Source organism: Patagioenas fasciata, chromosome 19 (genome assembly GCF_037038585.1).
Source record: "Patagioenas fasciata isolate bPatFas1 chromosome 19, bPatFas1.hap1, whole genome shotgun sequence".
NCBI classification, from domain to species: Eukaryota; Metazoa; Chordata; class Aves; order Columbiformes; family Columbidae; genus Patagioenas; species Patagioenas fasciata.
This window is the reverse complement of record NC_092538.1, coordinates 12,742,903-12,759,327: the sequence shown is the minus strand read 5'-3', so window position 1 is coordinate 12,759,327 and position 16,425 is coordinate 12,742,903. Positions and strand designations below refer to the sequence as shown.

General features: G+C 54.2%; 1 protein-coding gene across 1 annotated transcript in view; it reads right to left on the bottom strand.

Moving 5' to 3' along the window:
* KSR1 (kinase suppressor of ras 1) overlaps positions 1-16,425 on the bottom strand; it is a 48,001-nt gene that overhangs the window by 11,045 nt on the left and 20,531 nt on the right. The window contains exons 2-7 of the mRNA XM_065852953.2: positions 12,042-12,182; positions 3,371-3,518; positions 2,574-3,030; positions 2,099-2,103; positions 771-831; positions 578-661 (exon numbers count right to left, since the gene is read on the bottom strand). Of these exons, the coding sequence (XP_065709025.1) occupies positions 578-661; positions 771-831; positions 2,099-2,103; positions 2,574-3,030; positions 3,371-3,518; positions 12,042-12,182 (896 nt within the window). The remainder of the gene's footprint in view (positions 1-577; positions 662-770; positions 832-2,098; positions 2,104-2,573; positions 3,031-3,370; positions 3,519-12,041; positions 12,183-16,425) is intronic.

The following is a 16,425-nucleotide window of genomic DNA, read 5'->3' as shown; positions in this document are numbered from 1 at the left end:
TGTTAAATAGCGACTTGTTCTTCCCCAAAAAGAGGAAGCCTACCCTTAATTTGTAATTCTTATGGTAATGTCAGAGGGAGTTCTGAGCGCTGGGGCCCCAGAGCAGCAGCATTCATCTGAAGAATCCCGTGATGTGTGTCATTAGGCTAATGAAAGCCATATACATATCTTAGCATCTGATTTATTTTTCGTGTGGTTACCTTCACTGACGGCAGTGACAGTGAAGCACTAACATCCCAGCTGTGGTTACCTTCACACTGAAGCACTAACAAACTTCCCAGCGCTCTGAACTAACCAGCCATGCGGAGAAGGAAAAGCTAAAAGCCTCTTCTGTTCGGCGTCCAGCTCCCACGAGATTCGCCCGTGAGCAGCTGGGAAGCCCGTGGCGGGAGGTGAACGTGGTTCATCCCCGTGCCAGCTCCACGCGTTACCGGTACGAGCGGCGCCCGCGCGCCCTTCGCCGCTGCTGGGAAAACGCAGCCACCGCTGCGAGCGCGTGGCAGCGGGAGACGGGTGATACGGCAAATGTTAATGAATCACATCCAAGTTCTGGGAGAGACCATCGCTGTGCGCTCACCTGCAGTACTTACACTTCACCCCGAACATCATGCTTTTCTGACAGACTTGGCAAATCTGAGATAACCAAGACTTGGTAGAGAACCTGAGCAGAGACAAGAGGGGAAAGACGTGAACTGGTGTCTGAAGGAAGCGGATCCGGAGCCCGTCCTGGAGCCGCCAGGGCTGCCCCACGCCCAGCGCGTCCCGCTCACCTGTGGGTGACGGCCAGGCCAAAGTCTCTTCGTACCGTTTGGGGGGATCCCTGGGAGAGCTCTGGTGAGAACAAAGCGGGGGTTAGGGGAGCGTCCCTCCCCGGCGCCGTGCAGTGCAGACAGAGCCAAAGCCACCACCGCCACACAGCACTGGTGGCCGTGACACTGCTGGTGGCACAGCTGGGATGGCTTTGCCTTCTGCTGGGACGCTACCACATCCTGCTCGCTTATTTGTGTTCATACGGCAACATCTGTTTATCAGTGCAAGATAAGATTTGGTGGCAGGCTCATAATTCTCCCATCTTCCTGCTAAATCACCACGTTTTACATTTAGAGATTGCACAAGTCCATCTGATTAGGTCTAGGCCATTCTTTCAACAAAGTGGAAAGTCAGACTTTACTCCCAATCGGTTTACCACAAGTACCGTCACCCAGTTTTCATGCAGCGTCACTAGACTTCAGAACACGCTTTTACACTGAAAATTATCATCTCCGTTTTATAGACAGGGCCAGTGTGACCCAGCAGAATAAAAAGATTCATGGGACATCGCTGAACGAGCTGTTAAGGAGACTCAGATTTCAAAGCCCGGTCCAAATACTCTCACATACTAAGAATTCGGCATATTTCCTGCATTCAGCCCACAGCCACATTGCAGACCTGGGGCGCAGCGCGGCGGGACCGTCACCGCGCACAAAAGCCGGGCTCTTCCTTGACCCTAGAGGGCACCAGATGCTTTTCTATCGTTATTCCAGCGAGCTTTTAGAGGCGTCTGTGGCCTCCAAAGCCCTGGACTGGGCTGGGATGACCAGCGGCTTTTCCCAGGAACATTTGCTGTGCCAAACGCACAGTGAGCTGAGCTGATCAGAACGCGACCGTTCGGACGCTGCCAGCATCGGTCACCGAGGCCAAACCCTTCCTGAGCAGCACTGACGAGTGCAACGAGGTTTGGAACTGAATGAGACTCACAAGAGCCCACAGTACCGGCTTCAGAACAGACAATGTGACTGTCTGCACAGAAACACCAGCATTCTTCGGCTCTGGTTAAATTCATCCTAATACAATTTCATTTTTTGCACAAATGCTATCACTCTTCACAGAGAAATGCTCAGATTTCTGCCTGCTTTTTCATGTTACAATTTTCTTTCTATACTTTTTCATTCCTGAAAGTCATTCCTGGGATTTTTGTTTTAAAGGGCATTATGTATATATGTGGTGCTATAATGTCTTATTGGGACTTTTATACTTTACAAAACGATGTGACAGTTGACAAGGACACGTTCTTCCCTCTGCGCAATGAAGCGAGGACAGCCCTGTAAGAATCTCTTACCGAACCTAGAGAGAAAGAAAAACCAAACTGTTGGTTCAGACGTTCACGTTCGTGTGACGGAGCAGCTGTAACAGGAGAGTCTGAAAGCTCCCGCTAGCTGCTGGTACACGTCCTCAGAGAGAAACAGAACAAGATCCGGCCACTTGAACTGGGAGGAACATCTGAGGACAGAAAAGAACTACAGTATATGGAACTGGCTACGAGATGCTTGAGAAAAACTGGTTGGGGCCCTTCAATAGCAGCAGCCATCCCGACACCCCCGGCAGGTGCGATTTCAAATAAATTCAAATGCATTTCAAGTGAAGTGCACTATTAAGAACAGGTTTTCTAGTTAGCTTAGAATGTCCCACTGATACAGATGCCAGGGAAAGCACGAGGAGGCAATGGGCACCGCTGTCTGAGTCAGAACCGGGCACCGAGCGCCCCTCGGTACCAGCGCAGCCCCTGCCCTGGGGAAGGGAAGGGTCTTGCTTACTTTACTGGAGGAACTTCATCGATCCTGTTTCCCAGCTGTGATTCGTGGGACTTGCTCCTGGTGAGGGCCGGGAAGTTGGGGAGCAGCTGGAAAACCTTGCGGCAGGGGGGAGGAGGAGTCCGGGGGGGCTTCAGCTTGTGCCGCCGCTTGGCCTGAGGAGTGGACGGCGGGGTGACGGTGACGCTGTGGGGAGCCCGGGGGGTTAACCTGCCGCTGTGCGCGGGGAACGCAAACGGGTCCAGCAGGTTTTCTGCATAGATGGAAGGTCCGTGAGCGGGGGCAGGAGAGTCTGTGGCTGCGGCGCCGCAGCGCGGCTGGGGGCTGCTGCCCCGGGGGGGCACGGCAGCGGGGGCCCCCGGGGACGCCGAGGGGCAGGGCGGCTCTGCCGCAGTGCTCGAGCTGCTCTCTCGCCGAGCCTCAGCAAGATTCACCAGCACGTCGTCCTTTAACTCCCCTCCTGCTCAACAACAAAAGAGAAAGAGAAAGGCCAAGGTAAATACGCGTACCACATCGTGCTGCTCCAGGCTCTAAGGGGTTTGTTTTCCCAGCGTTGCGCCTGGCCAAGGTGTAAACCTTGCTTCCCCTCCCTGACCCCCATCAGCTAAAGTAACCTTAAAAACGAGAATGGCAGTAACCACCCCTTTCCCATCTGTAGCTATGGCATCTCCAAGGCTAAAACCAGGTCCTACGTTCTAAGATGGGCTTAACCCGACACTGGTTACAGAATACGCCCAAAGCAAGTCTCGAGGGGTTTGTGCGGATGGTTCCGCAGGGCAGGGAGCAGGGGGCGCCCGTACCGGACTCGGTCGCCTTGCGCAGGCAGCTCAGCGCCCCGTTGAGCCGCGAACACTCCTCGTCTCGCGCCCCGCAGCGCTTCAGCGTCTCCTTCACCTTGGACTCGTTCATTTCCAGTAAGGCATCTAAGGTCAGCTCCTCCGGTATTCTCTGCACACAAACAGGATGATACGCGGTTCTGAATCCACAGATATAAATACGGGTGTCACCCGGTGCGCTGTAAATAGCGGCACGGTCTCAGCGCCCGCTCTGACTCATGGTTCACTCATTTTGGCCACGTCTGTCCGAGGTGGCGGGGTCGGCACCGGCCCTGCAGGGGCCCAGGCCCGTGTCCCGGTGTCTGTGTCACCGGCATGTTCCACGGGACTGCGGTCGGGTTAGAGCTGATGGGAATACCCTTCTCCCCTCCTGGAAATCTTTCGGTTGGTATTTTTGAAAAGTTACTAATGAAGGCTTAACTTTTTCATTAAAAACGGCAGTCGGAAACAAACCAGTCTCAAACCTGAAAAGATGGCTGGTAAAGATGTCTGGCTTTTCAGCAGGGAAATGAAAAGTAAAAACAGTGAGGAAAATGACTTATTCTGTTAAACAAAACTAAATGTTTTGACAAAGAGATAGGGACCTCCTTCCCCTCGTTAGGGAACCAGCCCTAACCACATCGTGCTTGGAAAGGTATTTGTGCAGAGCCCCTTGGTGTCTTAATGGAGCGAAGCCCAAGTGCTCAGGTTTGGATCAGGCACAAGAGATCCCAGGGACTGCGGAGCACGAGCTGATCTGGTGCTCCCGACACGGAACCGAGCGGGGTTCCTCCTCCTCCCCATTCCAGTGTCCACTGCAAGTCCGCAGCAATTGTGGTTAATGAACAAAACCAGGATATTTAGCCCAGATACCCAGGAATTTCCCTGAAGGCTTTGCCTAAACAAACCTCGGTGCTGCCTGCTCCGCACTGAGCTCACAGATTGCACAATATCTGGCCTCTTTCCTGAGGTTTCACCTCCTGGAATCACGCTGTATACAGGGTTTCAACTGTTATTTGAAGGGGAAACGCAAAAGTGCGTCTCACTGTTTGGAAACAAAAAGCTTGAAAGCCTCTAGAATAATAAACCCCACTTTCAGCTAGAAATGCAATCGGAATGTGGCTGGGTGTCCTTCAACCATCACATCTTCCTGAATCCAGGCCCGCGGCGCTGAGCTCCGACGCGGCGCTTCGGCTGTGGCAGCGCCAGCAACAGCCCCAGCGCGGGGCTGGGGGGACACAGAGCGTCAGCTTCTGCACCTTGCATGGAGCGAAGAAAAAGAACCAATTAAGGAAGGGCAGAAGTCTAAGAAACGCATCCTGCATCTTCTGTCACGGGCCCTGAGCCGGATGAAACAAACCACAGCTGACTCAGGGACGGGCCGGGAGTTTAAATGATCGGCAAACGCAAAGCAGGTCCGCAACAGAGCCAGGTTCAGCGAAGTCTGGGTGAATTGTCTTGTTCTGCTATAATTAATCAGCAGAATAACAAAAGCACAGCTATCCCACCCGGCACACCTGCACCACCAAGACGCAGGAGTAGGTCTGCCCCAAAAACCTGTTCTTGAATGATTCCACACGCACAAAATGCAGGAGGCACAAAGGCAGTGGAAACGCAGGGCAACGTCTGCTCTCCTGGACTCCTAACCCGAGATCACACTCCGAAGGACAAACAGCCCCAGGGGTTCAGTTCACCTGAGCTGAAACCGGAGCGCACCTCCACAGCCGCAGTGTTCCAGCACCAGGCCGGGGCAGGTTCGCTGCACAGAGCCCCGGCCCCGCGGGGTTACAGCAGCACCACTGCTACAGCAGCAGCTCACACAGAACCACCTTTGTTCAGCGGTGTCACAAGGGTGGCTCCGGACCAGGACATCGGCCTCGCGGTGACACAACAGCTCTAAAAGGGACGGTGACCGGGGGAGCAGCCACAGGGCGAGGGACAGCGCAGGATGGACGCGGGGCTCCGACCGCGTGCTCTGCAGCGTAGAGCACAAGGGAAAGCCAATGTCTCCTATGAAAACACTTAGTCCATGTTTCACTTCTCCACGGCCCTGGAGCGAGCGGGGTCACTGCGACGCCGTCCTGAGCTCCCGACACATTTCCTGCCCCCGGCCCGGCTGACGCAGCCCCTGCTTTAGGCAGCAGCGCCATTCCAGATCCCAGTATAAGCCACCAAGTCACGTTACCCGGTATCACCTCACCTCCCCATCCTTCGCACCACAGAAATGTAACCAGTAACTTATTAGAGCTATTAGCAAGTCAATCAGTAAAGTGGCAGAGACCCAGATGTCCCCGGGAAAGCAAAGCCGGTGCCGTCTCGAGCAGCCGGGATGCAGTCAGGTTCTCTTGAACCTGTTCTGTTAGTCCTCAGTGGAGTAAGAAAGGGGCTATTAGGCCTCTGGACTGACAGAACTCAGCCTATACACTGTGTGCTTCGCTTTCCGTCAGTAAGGCAGAACCGGGGGTGTGAGCGCACCCCGACCGAGCTCTGGTGGCTGTGCCGGTGCAGCCGGCCCAGCTCCTGCCCGCGGCCCGGCCTGCGCCCCAGCGCCCGTGCGCTCTTCTGCTCCACGGTTTAATTTTAGAAAGACAGAACAGCGAGTTGTAGGAAAGTATAAGTACAGAAAAGGAGATTACATTTAAACAATCCCAACGACCTTGAGCTGGGAGAGCTCAGACTTTGCGAACCTGCTGCCAGCCCCCATGACACACGACAAAAGAAATAAGCCTTGGGGGCGGGGAGGGAGGGGAAGTAAGAGGCTTTCTCTAAACAGCCACTCATGTGCTACACATATGTGGTGGCTTAATATAAAACTGGTGAACTGATCCCCGCGAGACTGGCCTGACGTGGTCTCTGTGCGTTAGCCCTGCGAGACTGGCCTGACGTGGTCTCTGTGCGTTAGCCCCGCGAGACTGGCCTGACGTGGTCTCTGTGCGTTAGCCCCGCGAGACTGGCCTGACGTGGTCTCTGTGCGTTAGCCCCGCGAGACTGGCCTGACGTGGTCTGTGCGTTAGCCCTGCGAGACTGGCCTGACGTGGTCTCTGTGCGTTAGCCCCGCGAGACTGGCCTGACGTGGTCTCTGTGCGTTAGCCCTGCCAGCGCGGCGGTGACGAGGGTCACTGGTTCACGACGGCTCCTACAGCGGCTGCAGCTCCCCAGCTCAGCACCCGCCCTGCCAGCGGGAGGAACGGCCCAAAGGACCCTCTGTACCCGCTTCCTCAGGGGTGCTGTGGCTTCAAAATAACGCATCTTACAAAAAAACACAGCCCAAAGGCTGGCATTGGGGCCACGCTAAGGACCACGGCCCTGGGCACAGCTTGCCTTGGCTACAGAGGGATATTCAGATACAACTCTAACAATAACGTCAGATTAAAAAAGGAGCAGGAGAAAGAACCTGCTTTCAATTTTCAGTACCTCAAAACTGCCACCGACAGTCAAGCCTTGCCCACCACACGCTGCTCAGCAGAAGTGATGCTAAAAAGCCCAAATAAGAAATTATTCCTCTCTATTGCAGATAAGAGGACGTTTCCACAAAGCCTTCCTGCTATCAGCCACCCACTCTGCACTTCGTGGGACAGGTTTAAACGAGAGAAGAGTAAACCACAGCGCGTCCCAGAAGCCATCCAAAGGTTAGTCTCAGTTAGTCGGGGTGAAGAGTTCACAATAACGTAAAAAGGTCTTTAATCTTGTCTGGTGTCCAACTTAAATCCCTGAAACATGACAAAAATGCCGGTATCTAGCACAGTGGATGGGTTATTTTTGATAGAGATTTCTCCCTGCAGATAAGCCTACGGCGCTAATGCTGCTGCTCTCTGCTCCTGGACCAGCGGGCACGGCCGCTCCTCCCGCAGCCGCCAGGGCCCCGAACGCCCCCTCTTAAACCAACGCGTGCCCTCCCCAACCATCCTCCCGTAAAGCTGCAGATGCAAGAAAGCCCATTACATAAGGTGCTTAAATTCCCACTGATAGCTCTAAGCAAGGCGTGTAAGGATGCTCTTAAGAACATCTTGTGCCTGCTAGTTGTTATTTTGCTCTGGTTTTCTGGCATCCGTTGAAGATCGTACTGAAAAGCTGTTGTACTGTTAAATTTCTGGAGATTTTGCGGTCATCCTGCTGTCCACCGGGACCCTCCCGCTCTGCTCCTGGAGACATGCGGACGGAAAAGATGAGGGGGTACAGCTGTGGAAAGCCCACAGGCGTGGGCAGGTCTGCCTCTGCTGCACCCCAGCCCACGCCCAAACCCGCGCTCCTGCACCCGCTCACCGGCGGGATCTGCTGCCAGCTGGGCCCGGTCCACACCGTGCACCCATCTGCTCGGGCTCGCAGGATCAGCCCAACGCCAACACCGCACCCTCCGCAGATCTGCACAGGGCCTGCTGAGGACACCGGCCCCTCCTGCTCCGCTCCCCGCGTGCCCAGCGCTGCCCGCGCTCCACGGCTCACAGCACAGCAGGTCCCGGGCATCAATGCTACATGGGGAACGAGACAAGTTTCACAAGCAAACAGGAGGTATTAAAATATACATATATAGACGTATCAGGAGTCAGATACCTTCCTCAAATGGAAGGGGTATAAAGAAGACCAAGCACAGGCCTGTGGCACCTGCTCCCAGGGCCCGTGGTGGCGAAGCTCTGCCACCGCAGCCGCGCCGGGCAGGGTCGGCGGGCTCTATAAACAGCCTTCCGGGCGTGATTGACTGGAACCCCTGCCGCACGGGGAGCGGGGCTGGCTCTGACACGTTCCAGAAGATGGTGACTGTGTTCTTAAGTTACTTTTTAAGATGGTGACAAGTTATATGTGGGAACAAATACAATAACTATGGTTCTGGGAAGAACAACAGTGAAGGCAAAGAGGAATTTTTCCTGTGCTAAAGAAGATAAGCCAATAGAGATGTTTAACCCCTTTTTTCTGGCAGACGAGCCTCAAGCCCAGAACCCAGTACCAAGAGCCCTCTCCCATCAGCCCAGGAGTGGAACAGCGCTCTGTCCGCAGCGCCTTCCCCTCCTTCTCCCCAGCTCCTGACTCCGGCTCTCAAGGCGCGCAGGACAATCCACCGGAGACCACTACAGAGCTGATGGACACCTTGTGTCTGTGGTTCCTTGTCCTACCTGTTGTAGTTCTCAGTTCAGGTATCTCCTTCTCTAGTTTCAGCCCATGATACTTCACCATTTATGCCTCATTTACGGTATTACACTACATGTACACAGTGCTAATCGATCTCTAGGATTCTGTGCCAGAAACAAGGGCTCCAGCATTTCCTAGAAAAACACTTAAAAAGCAAGTTAGAGAACAATGCCAGCCCAGCTCCACCGCAGAGCCCTCCACACCAGCCACCCTACTCCGACAAAAATCTGCCTGGCAACTGATTAGAGGAACAATGACAAAGAAACAGAAATAGCACCAGTTGGGGTGGGTTCAAAGTTTCCTCACCCCTCGGAATTGCGTTCGCAGAGAGCAAACAGGAGCCCGAAGGCACTCGTGCTCAGCACCTACCTCCAGCTCCGGCAGCTCCGCGCACCACAGCCCCCTCACGCTGCGCAGCACCACCGGCTGACTCCCATCCAGCTCCGCGGGAGCTTTCGCTGCTGCCCAACGCCATAAACAGTGCATTGTTGTTACTACAACCTCTCCCAGAACTAAAGGATTTTACAAGCAGTCATTATTCTTGTTTTAAATATAGGTTTTCAAAGAAAGAAAGGATCCTGACAACAAGACAGCAATTGTAACAGCAAGAGCTTTCAAGCTTCACGATGTCTAGAGCGAGTCACTGAGCAAAAATAGTGTTCGCTCTGGACTAGAGGAGTCAGCAGATATTCTAAATTAGAGCCGGTGCTCTATTTCTGACGGGGAGCCCGGAGCTGCTGTGCGTGGCAGCTTTATTTGGGAGAGGGCTGGGGGAGAGAGGGGAGGGGAGGAGAGATAGAAAAGGCGCATTGTTCCGCTAACCCAGCTAAGGACCTGCTCGCAATTAGGCTGCTTTTCAAAGGTGTTATGTCACAGATTCCTCAGCAGAGCCCTGGTGCTCCCTCCAGCAGCACTGGAAATGGCCCGGGGATCACGGACCCGCTGCCCCAACGCTCCCCAGCCCTTCGCACCTTCTCCAACCAGCCCCAGAGGCTCAGACCCCGGAAGAGCGGCCCATGCCCAGCATGAACACACAGCACACACTGCAGGGCTGCTGCTTCTGCGTAGCACATTTTGGATGCATTGAGAAGGAAGCCCAGTATGGCTATTTCAGGTTTACAGTGAGCTAACAGTGTCCTGGAGATGGAAAGTCACTCCCCAGTGCGTGTTGTGTGACAGCCACGGAACCAGATGGGACTCGAGCGTCCCCGCTGCCACTGTCTGACCCACTCAGCCATCCCTGCCAAGGCTCCCGAACCGCCCTCTCCCGTCACGTCACAGGTGGTGTGCACTACGGGAAAACATCATATAGTCCTAATAACCAACCTATGAAAGCTCCTTCTGTCAGTGATTTCCATTTTGAAAGCGTACAGCTGCTCGCGGTTCACATCCTGTATAAAACCTGAGCACCAGCAGGAACGATCCCACGATACCGGTAACGCTTCTGACAGACAACCCGTCGCAGACCACACGTCCCCTGCGCTGTGCTGGTGTCCGTGCCACGAGCATCAACAGGGGCTGCATCGCTATTTGCTAAGCAGTGAAATAACAGGGCCCACGCACACAAATATCACTGCAAGAGCAAAGCAGCAGGTTTATTAGCCCAGCTATTTCCATTTCCCCAGATTACAGCCTGTTCCAACATGCCTACTCAAAACCAATTGTAATGGCCCCATCCTGTGCAGCTACTCTAAATGCTGCAGAAGCTGCCCACAGCTGCGTGAAATAGGTGCATTCAGAATCACAGAGGAATTTAAACGCTTTGTACACCTCATATTTCTGTCCCAGAGAACAGAAGGAATACAGCTCACTACGTTGGTCACTGCTTGGGAGAGGGCAGCAAGAGAGCATGAATGAAATATTCAGCTGTTGCAGCCTGTTCTTACTGCCTTAGACCAAACCCGAGCTCGGCCGCCCTTGTGGTGACACCAGCGCCGGGGCAGCCCCCGCTCGCTGCTCCTGCGCCCGCAGGACGGGCAGAGCTGGACCCCAGCAGAGCTGGACCCCGGCAGAGCTGGACCCCAGCAGAGCTGGACCCCAGCAGAGCTGGACCCCAGCAGAGCTGGACCCCAGCAGAGCTGGACCCCAGCAGAGCTGGACCCCAGCGCCCTGCGCCTCCTCCCTTCCCCCGCGCCGCAGCACAAAGGATTTGAAAAGAGCTGCAAAGACATTCTTCCAGGCTCAGGCAATTCCAGTAACCTTAGAAACCAACAATAGTTGTGAGCCCGGCAGTTTGGCCACAGCAACCGCTTCTCTGTTCTCCTGTCACTGCTGCACCTTTAGCTGCGCCACCCAAAGCCCGCGGGGCTGGCGGCAGCACCCAGCATCGCGTTCACAGTAAATAGTAGTAAATAAAAACAACAACTTGGTCCTCAACCCATTCCACCCCAATCTGCTCCGCTGTATCAGGACCAAGCTGGCACTACTTCCATGAAAATCTGCTGCATTTTTCACTCAGGTGGATTCCTGCTGAAGTCAAAGAAACTTTTTGCTTGTGTAAGGATCAAAGGACACTGCGTGAGAACACTGTGATCAGCCTGCAGGGCCAAGAAGGGGAAAAAGAATGGAAAAGGCCTTTTCTGCTTTGTTCAGCCACCAGTGGGCAGAGCTCTCCTCGTGCTGCCCTTAACGTCACCCTGAACGGAGCTGTCTCCATCCAGGAGAGCACAGGGAAGCCACACACGGTCCAGAGCAGGGAACAACCTCCCGTCAGTGCCCGGCGCTCCCTGCGGCCACCTGCACGTGGCTGGGACTTCAGGCCCCCCTTCCAAAAAAACCAACCAAACTAGAATAACCCCAACCAACCCAAAAAACTGTCAGAGAGAAGAGCCGGGGGCCATGGCTTATCTGGTCAGTTTTATTCAAACACAGGTGTGAGCTCATTCTGTGCAGTACAGAGGCTTGCAGCGATCCGCATGTAAGGAATTAAACTGTAAGGATCAGAAGGAGCCGTGGTCTGCAAGTGTGAAGAGCTGACACCGACCACCACAGCCCACCACAGCAGTTATGCACTCCGTCCTCTGACACCCATGCAATGCGCTTTGGGATCCGTTTGAACCAGAGACGCTACCCGAGGGGGAGGGAGGGGGTGTGTATAAAATGAACGAGTCTCCTGGTTTCTGAGCACAGACTCCCACCCAGCCGAAACGCATCCAAACCCGCCTGCCCGCCGCTGGCCGCAGCCTGCTGGGCTGTGCGCTCTGAGCGCGGTGTGAGGCCCCTGAACTCTGACCCCTTAGGCTAGTCTAAGTTTAGATGGACACAGTGCTACTGGCTATTTCTGGATCTTCACCAATTTATAATTGTGGCACGTATGCTTTTAGAAGTAAGAAAACTCTAGGCTGTAGCAACTCAACATTTCTGTCCATTTGTTGGATATGTCAGTGCACAAAACTGTAACTCTTGGTCTTTTTTGGACACTGCTGGACCCAGACTATAGCATGGTATGATATTATTATTATTATCATCTAAAAGTAAGTGCTGAAGTTACGGTGTGGGGCCGGGTCTGTGTGGAGCGCCGTCCTCCCCTTACCTGCACAACCTCCTTCCTCACGTTGACGATGTCCAGCCAGTCGTGGAACCTCGGGTAGCTGTTGAGCTCCGCGGTGCGGTCGGTCAGGGGCACGCTCAGCTTGCACTGCCGCTGCCTGTGGATGTAGTCGATCAGCTTCACCTGCGGGATCCAGAAAGGACACCGTTAAGTGCCATGGGATCTGTCGTCATCTTCCTGGGCAATGTTCCTACAGAACCCAGCACCCGGGAAAGCAGCAGGACCGTCTGCACAGTGACTGGAACGCGGTCCGGCCGGCGGGACAGGCCCACGGGGAGGAGGGGCAGCTCGGCTCAGCCTGTCGTCCCCTGTTTTAGTGTTGGACCTCCCGTCAGGCCAGATTTATTCTCCTGGAAGAAGGAGGAGATACCAGCACACTCTCTAAAGCCAGAGCTCCACGCTTAGTTATATGTAACACTAATTAGATGCAAATGCCTTAAATTAGCACATGACCCAGTATTAAAGCAGGGAGCTGCAGGTACCGACAGCAGCAAGAAAAAGTGTGAGAATCTGCTCCGAAAACCACAGTGGAAGGCAAGGTGGACTTAGCATCTATTTATAAACTAAAAATCACAAGCAAAAGAAACTGCACCAAACATGTTCAGCCCCAGGTGACCCTGTTACAACGGGCAGTGTCACAGGACAGCTCGCTGCTCCGGGGGCGCAGTCACTGCCCTCGTGTTCCCCGCACAGCTCCGGTTTCCACGTCCTGCCAAAGCGCCGCGCTCGGTGGGACCCGGTGGCCCCGGCTGGGGGAGCGGCCCCGCTCCAGCTCCGAGCTGAGCCCCCGAGTCCCCCATGTCCCCCTGGGCTGCCCACACTCCCTGCAGCGCCGCCGTAACCGCCTCTGTACTGCTTAAAAACATACGGGTTCCAGTGCTCTCACTCGACAAGCCTCATCCAGAGCACAGGCTCCCGAAGCGATGCTGCCGGAAGGTGCTCTCTGCAGCACTGACTTCAGTGTCAAACCTTGGGTCTTCATTGGGATATAACAAAAATGCAACTCTCAAAAATGGACAAGCAGTCTGACAGCACAGATCTGAGCGTCTTAGATTGCCCAGTCTGGTTTTCCCCTGATAATTCCTTCACATTGACTCTTCGAGTCCAAATCTGTTTTCCCCTAGTCCTATAAATAGTGCATTTGCATTCTCTTCCCACCCTACGTGCACCACGCTTCTCCCCTAGGATGAATTTCATCCTGTTATTTCCTGCCCAGACTTCTAACTAAACTGCATGGTTTGGCTTTAATAGCCGAGCTGTTGCAAAACCCTTTTCTGAGAATATAATAAAACTTCTGGGTTCAGTGACGCACAGAAAAACCCAAAAACAACATGCAGGTCTCCAACCACAAACGAGACAGAGAGATAAAGCCAACAGCAACCTATTCAGTGCCTGCCTGCCCAACAGCACATCCTACTCACGGCAAATGGCGAAGCCGCGGCACACACAGCGCTGCTTGGGAAAGAACGAGAGCAGGGACGGACCGAGGCAGCACGGCCGGGACACGGGACACGCGCACGGGACACGGGACATGGGACACACGCACGGGAGACCCGCACACCCCCTCCTGGAACACGGGACAGACCTCCTGAACTCCGAGTTGATCTGCAGGGACCGGTTCCTCCTGCAGCAGGTTCTGATTGATTGCCACCTCCCAAAACACAGGACAGACCTCCTGGAACACGGGACAGACCTCCCGAACTCAGAGTTTATCTGCAGGGACACCGGGGAAAGTGAGATGAGTCATTTTAAGGCATTCAGTGAAAGTGGATTCACTTCACACCTTTAGCTGACTCTTATCTATTTTCCCCAGTGCCATTATACAGCCAAACCCTGAGCCAGACCAAGAAAAAGCCTTAAGCAACCTGAGCCCTGAAGAGAACACAGAAAGTTCAGAATGTGACTTGCCAAATCTGCCTCTGAAGTCATGCTCTGCAACCATGTGAGAAACCGATAGAGATCTCAACAACCGCTCGGAGCCCAGCACCGACGGGTGTACTGCAGGGCACCGTCTTCAAAGTCATCTGAGCTAGAAAAGGAAAAATGAAGATGCAACTGAACTGATCCAGGCAAAGGAAAGAAAAAAGGTGCAAGTGAGCTGAACATTTCGTTCGACCACAGAGAAACCCATCCTTCCCATCTGTGCTTTCACCAGAACACTCGGATGGTGCAGGATTCAGCTGGAGTCTCAAATCTCACCAACTTCAGAGCTACCTCGAATCCAGCACGGAATCCAAACAGCTCTTCTCAAGGCAAGCACAACAGCCGCACAGGAGCAAAGTGCACCATGCAAAACCAGACAAAAAGAAGCAAAAAACATTTCATGGAATTATTTGTACCCTAAAAAATGAGATCACTCAATTTCTCACCCATATGGTTTTGCCCTCAGAAACAACAGAGCTGAATCCACCAAAGAATGATATTTCAACATGTGTCTTCACCAGTCACATACGAGCAAGGCCAAACTAGCAGATTAAACATTACAAAGAAACCTCTGGAAGCAGATGCATTCGTTTGAGATGGCATCTGAGAACAGGAGCCCACATACGCGTCGGACACCGACTTGCAATGCGTGGAACTGACAGCGACTGCAGCCCAGCGGGCTGGCGCGGCAGCGAGCGGCTCTACCGCCGGCAGCGCCAGGCCCGGCTCCGCTCCGACCGGCCAGAGCACCCCCTTCCTCGGCCGCTTCCTGCCCTCTCTCCTTTGGTTATACAAGTGCAACCGAAGGCTCTGGGTACGCGGGCTGGGCCACAGGCACCGTCCCCTTTGGAAATGACAGCTTGCAGAATGGTGCCACTGCTCGGAATGCCGTAAGAAAGAGGAAGAAAGGTTAAAAATAATGTGCACAGAGTCAAGGAGCAGTTCTAAAAACAGGTCACAAAAGGCCTAACTTTCAGTCCTCTGATCTAACCACCAGATCACGGCAGCAATGACCGTGATGGAGCTTCCGAAAAGCAGAGGAAATCAGCACGATGACAAGGATGCACAGACACGCTGCGGCTGCTGCTGCACAGACACAGACACTGCTGCTGCTGCACAGACACGGACACTGCTGCACAGACACTGCCGCTGCTGCACAGACACTGCTGCACAGACACAGACACTGCCGCTGCTGCACAGACACGGACACACTGCTGCACAGACACGGACACACTGCTGCACAGACACGGACACTGCCGCTGCTGCACAGACACAGACACTGCTGCACAGACACTGCCGCTGCTGCACAGACACGGACACTGCTGCACAGACACTGCCGCTGCTGCACAGACACTGCTGCACAGACACAGACACTGCCGCTGCTGCACAGACACAGACACGGACACACTGCTGCACAGACACAGACACTGCCGCTGCTGCACAGACACAGACACTGCTGCACAGACACTGCCGCTGCTGCACAGACACTGCTGCACAGACACAGACACTGCCGCTGCTGCACAGACACGGACACTGCTGCACAGACACAGACACTGCTGCACAGACACAGACACTGCTGCACAGACACAGACACTGCCGCTGCTGCACAGACACTGCCACTGCTGCACAGACACAGACACTGCTGCACAGACACAGACACTGCTGCACAGACACAGACACTGCTGCACAGACACAGACACTGCCGCTGCTGCACAGACACGGACACACTGCTGCACAGACACAGACACTGCTGCACAGACACGGACACGGACACACTGCTGCACAGACACAGACACTGCTGCACAGACACAGACACAGACACTGCTGCACAGACACAGACACTGCCACTGCTGCACAGACACTGCCACTGCTGCACAGACACTGCCACACTGCTGCTGCACAGACACAGACACTGCCACTGCTGCACAGACACTGCCACTGCTGCACAGACACTGCCACTGCTGCACAGACACAGACACACTGCTGCTGCTGCTGCACGGACACAGACACACTGCTACTGCTGCTGCACGGACACAGACACACTGCTGCTGCTGCACAGACACAGACACTGCTGCACAGACACTACCACTGCTGCATGGACACACTGCTGCATGGACACACTGCTGCATGGACACACTGCTGCATGGACACACTGCTGCATGGACACACTGCTGCAGGGCCTGGGTCTGGGCTGACTCGTGGGCTTTTGGGTTTGCTTATAAAGAAAAGGAAATAGTTTCTCAATGCATTGCTAAACAAACTGCAAAACAGGACCCAGCACAAGCCAGCAGAAAAGTCTGGAGACAAGATATCCCCTGGGAGGGGGGAAAAGCCTTAATAGAAATTAGTAAATGAAAGCACGGAGAGGCTGAGGGATAAGGCGAGATGAACACCAGATGGGTGGATTTTCCTTTGAACCCTCAGTCATGCCTGAGGATGACAC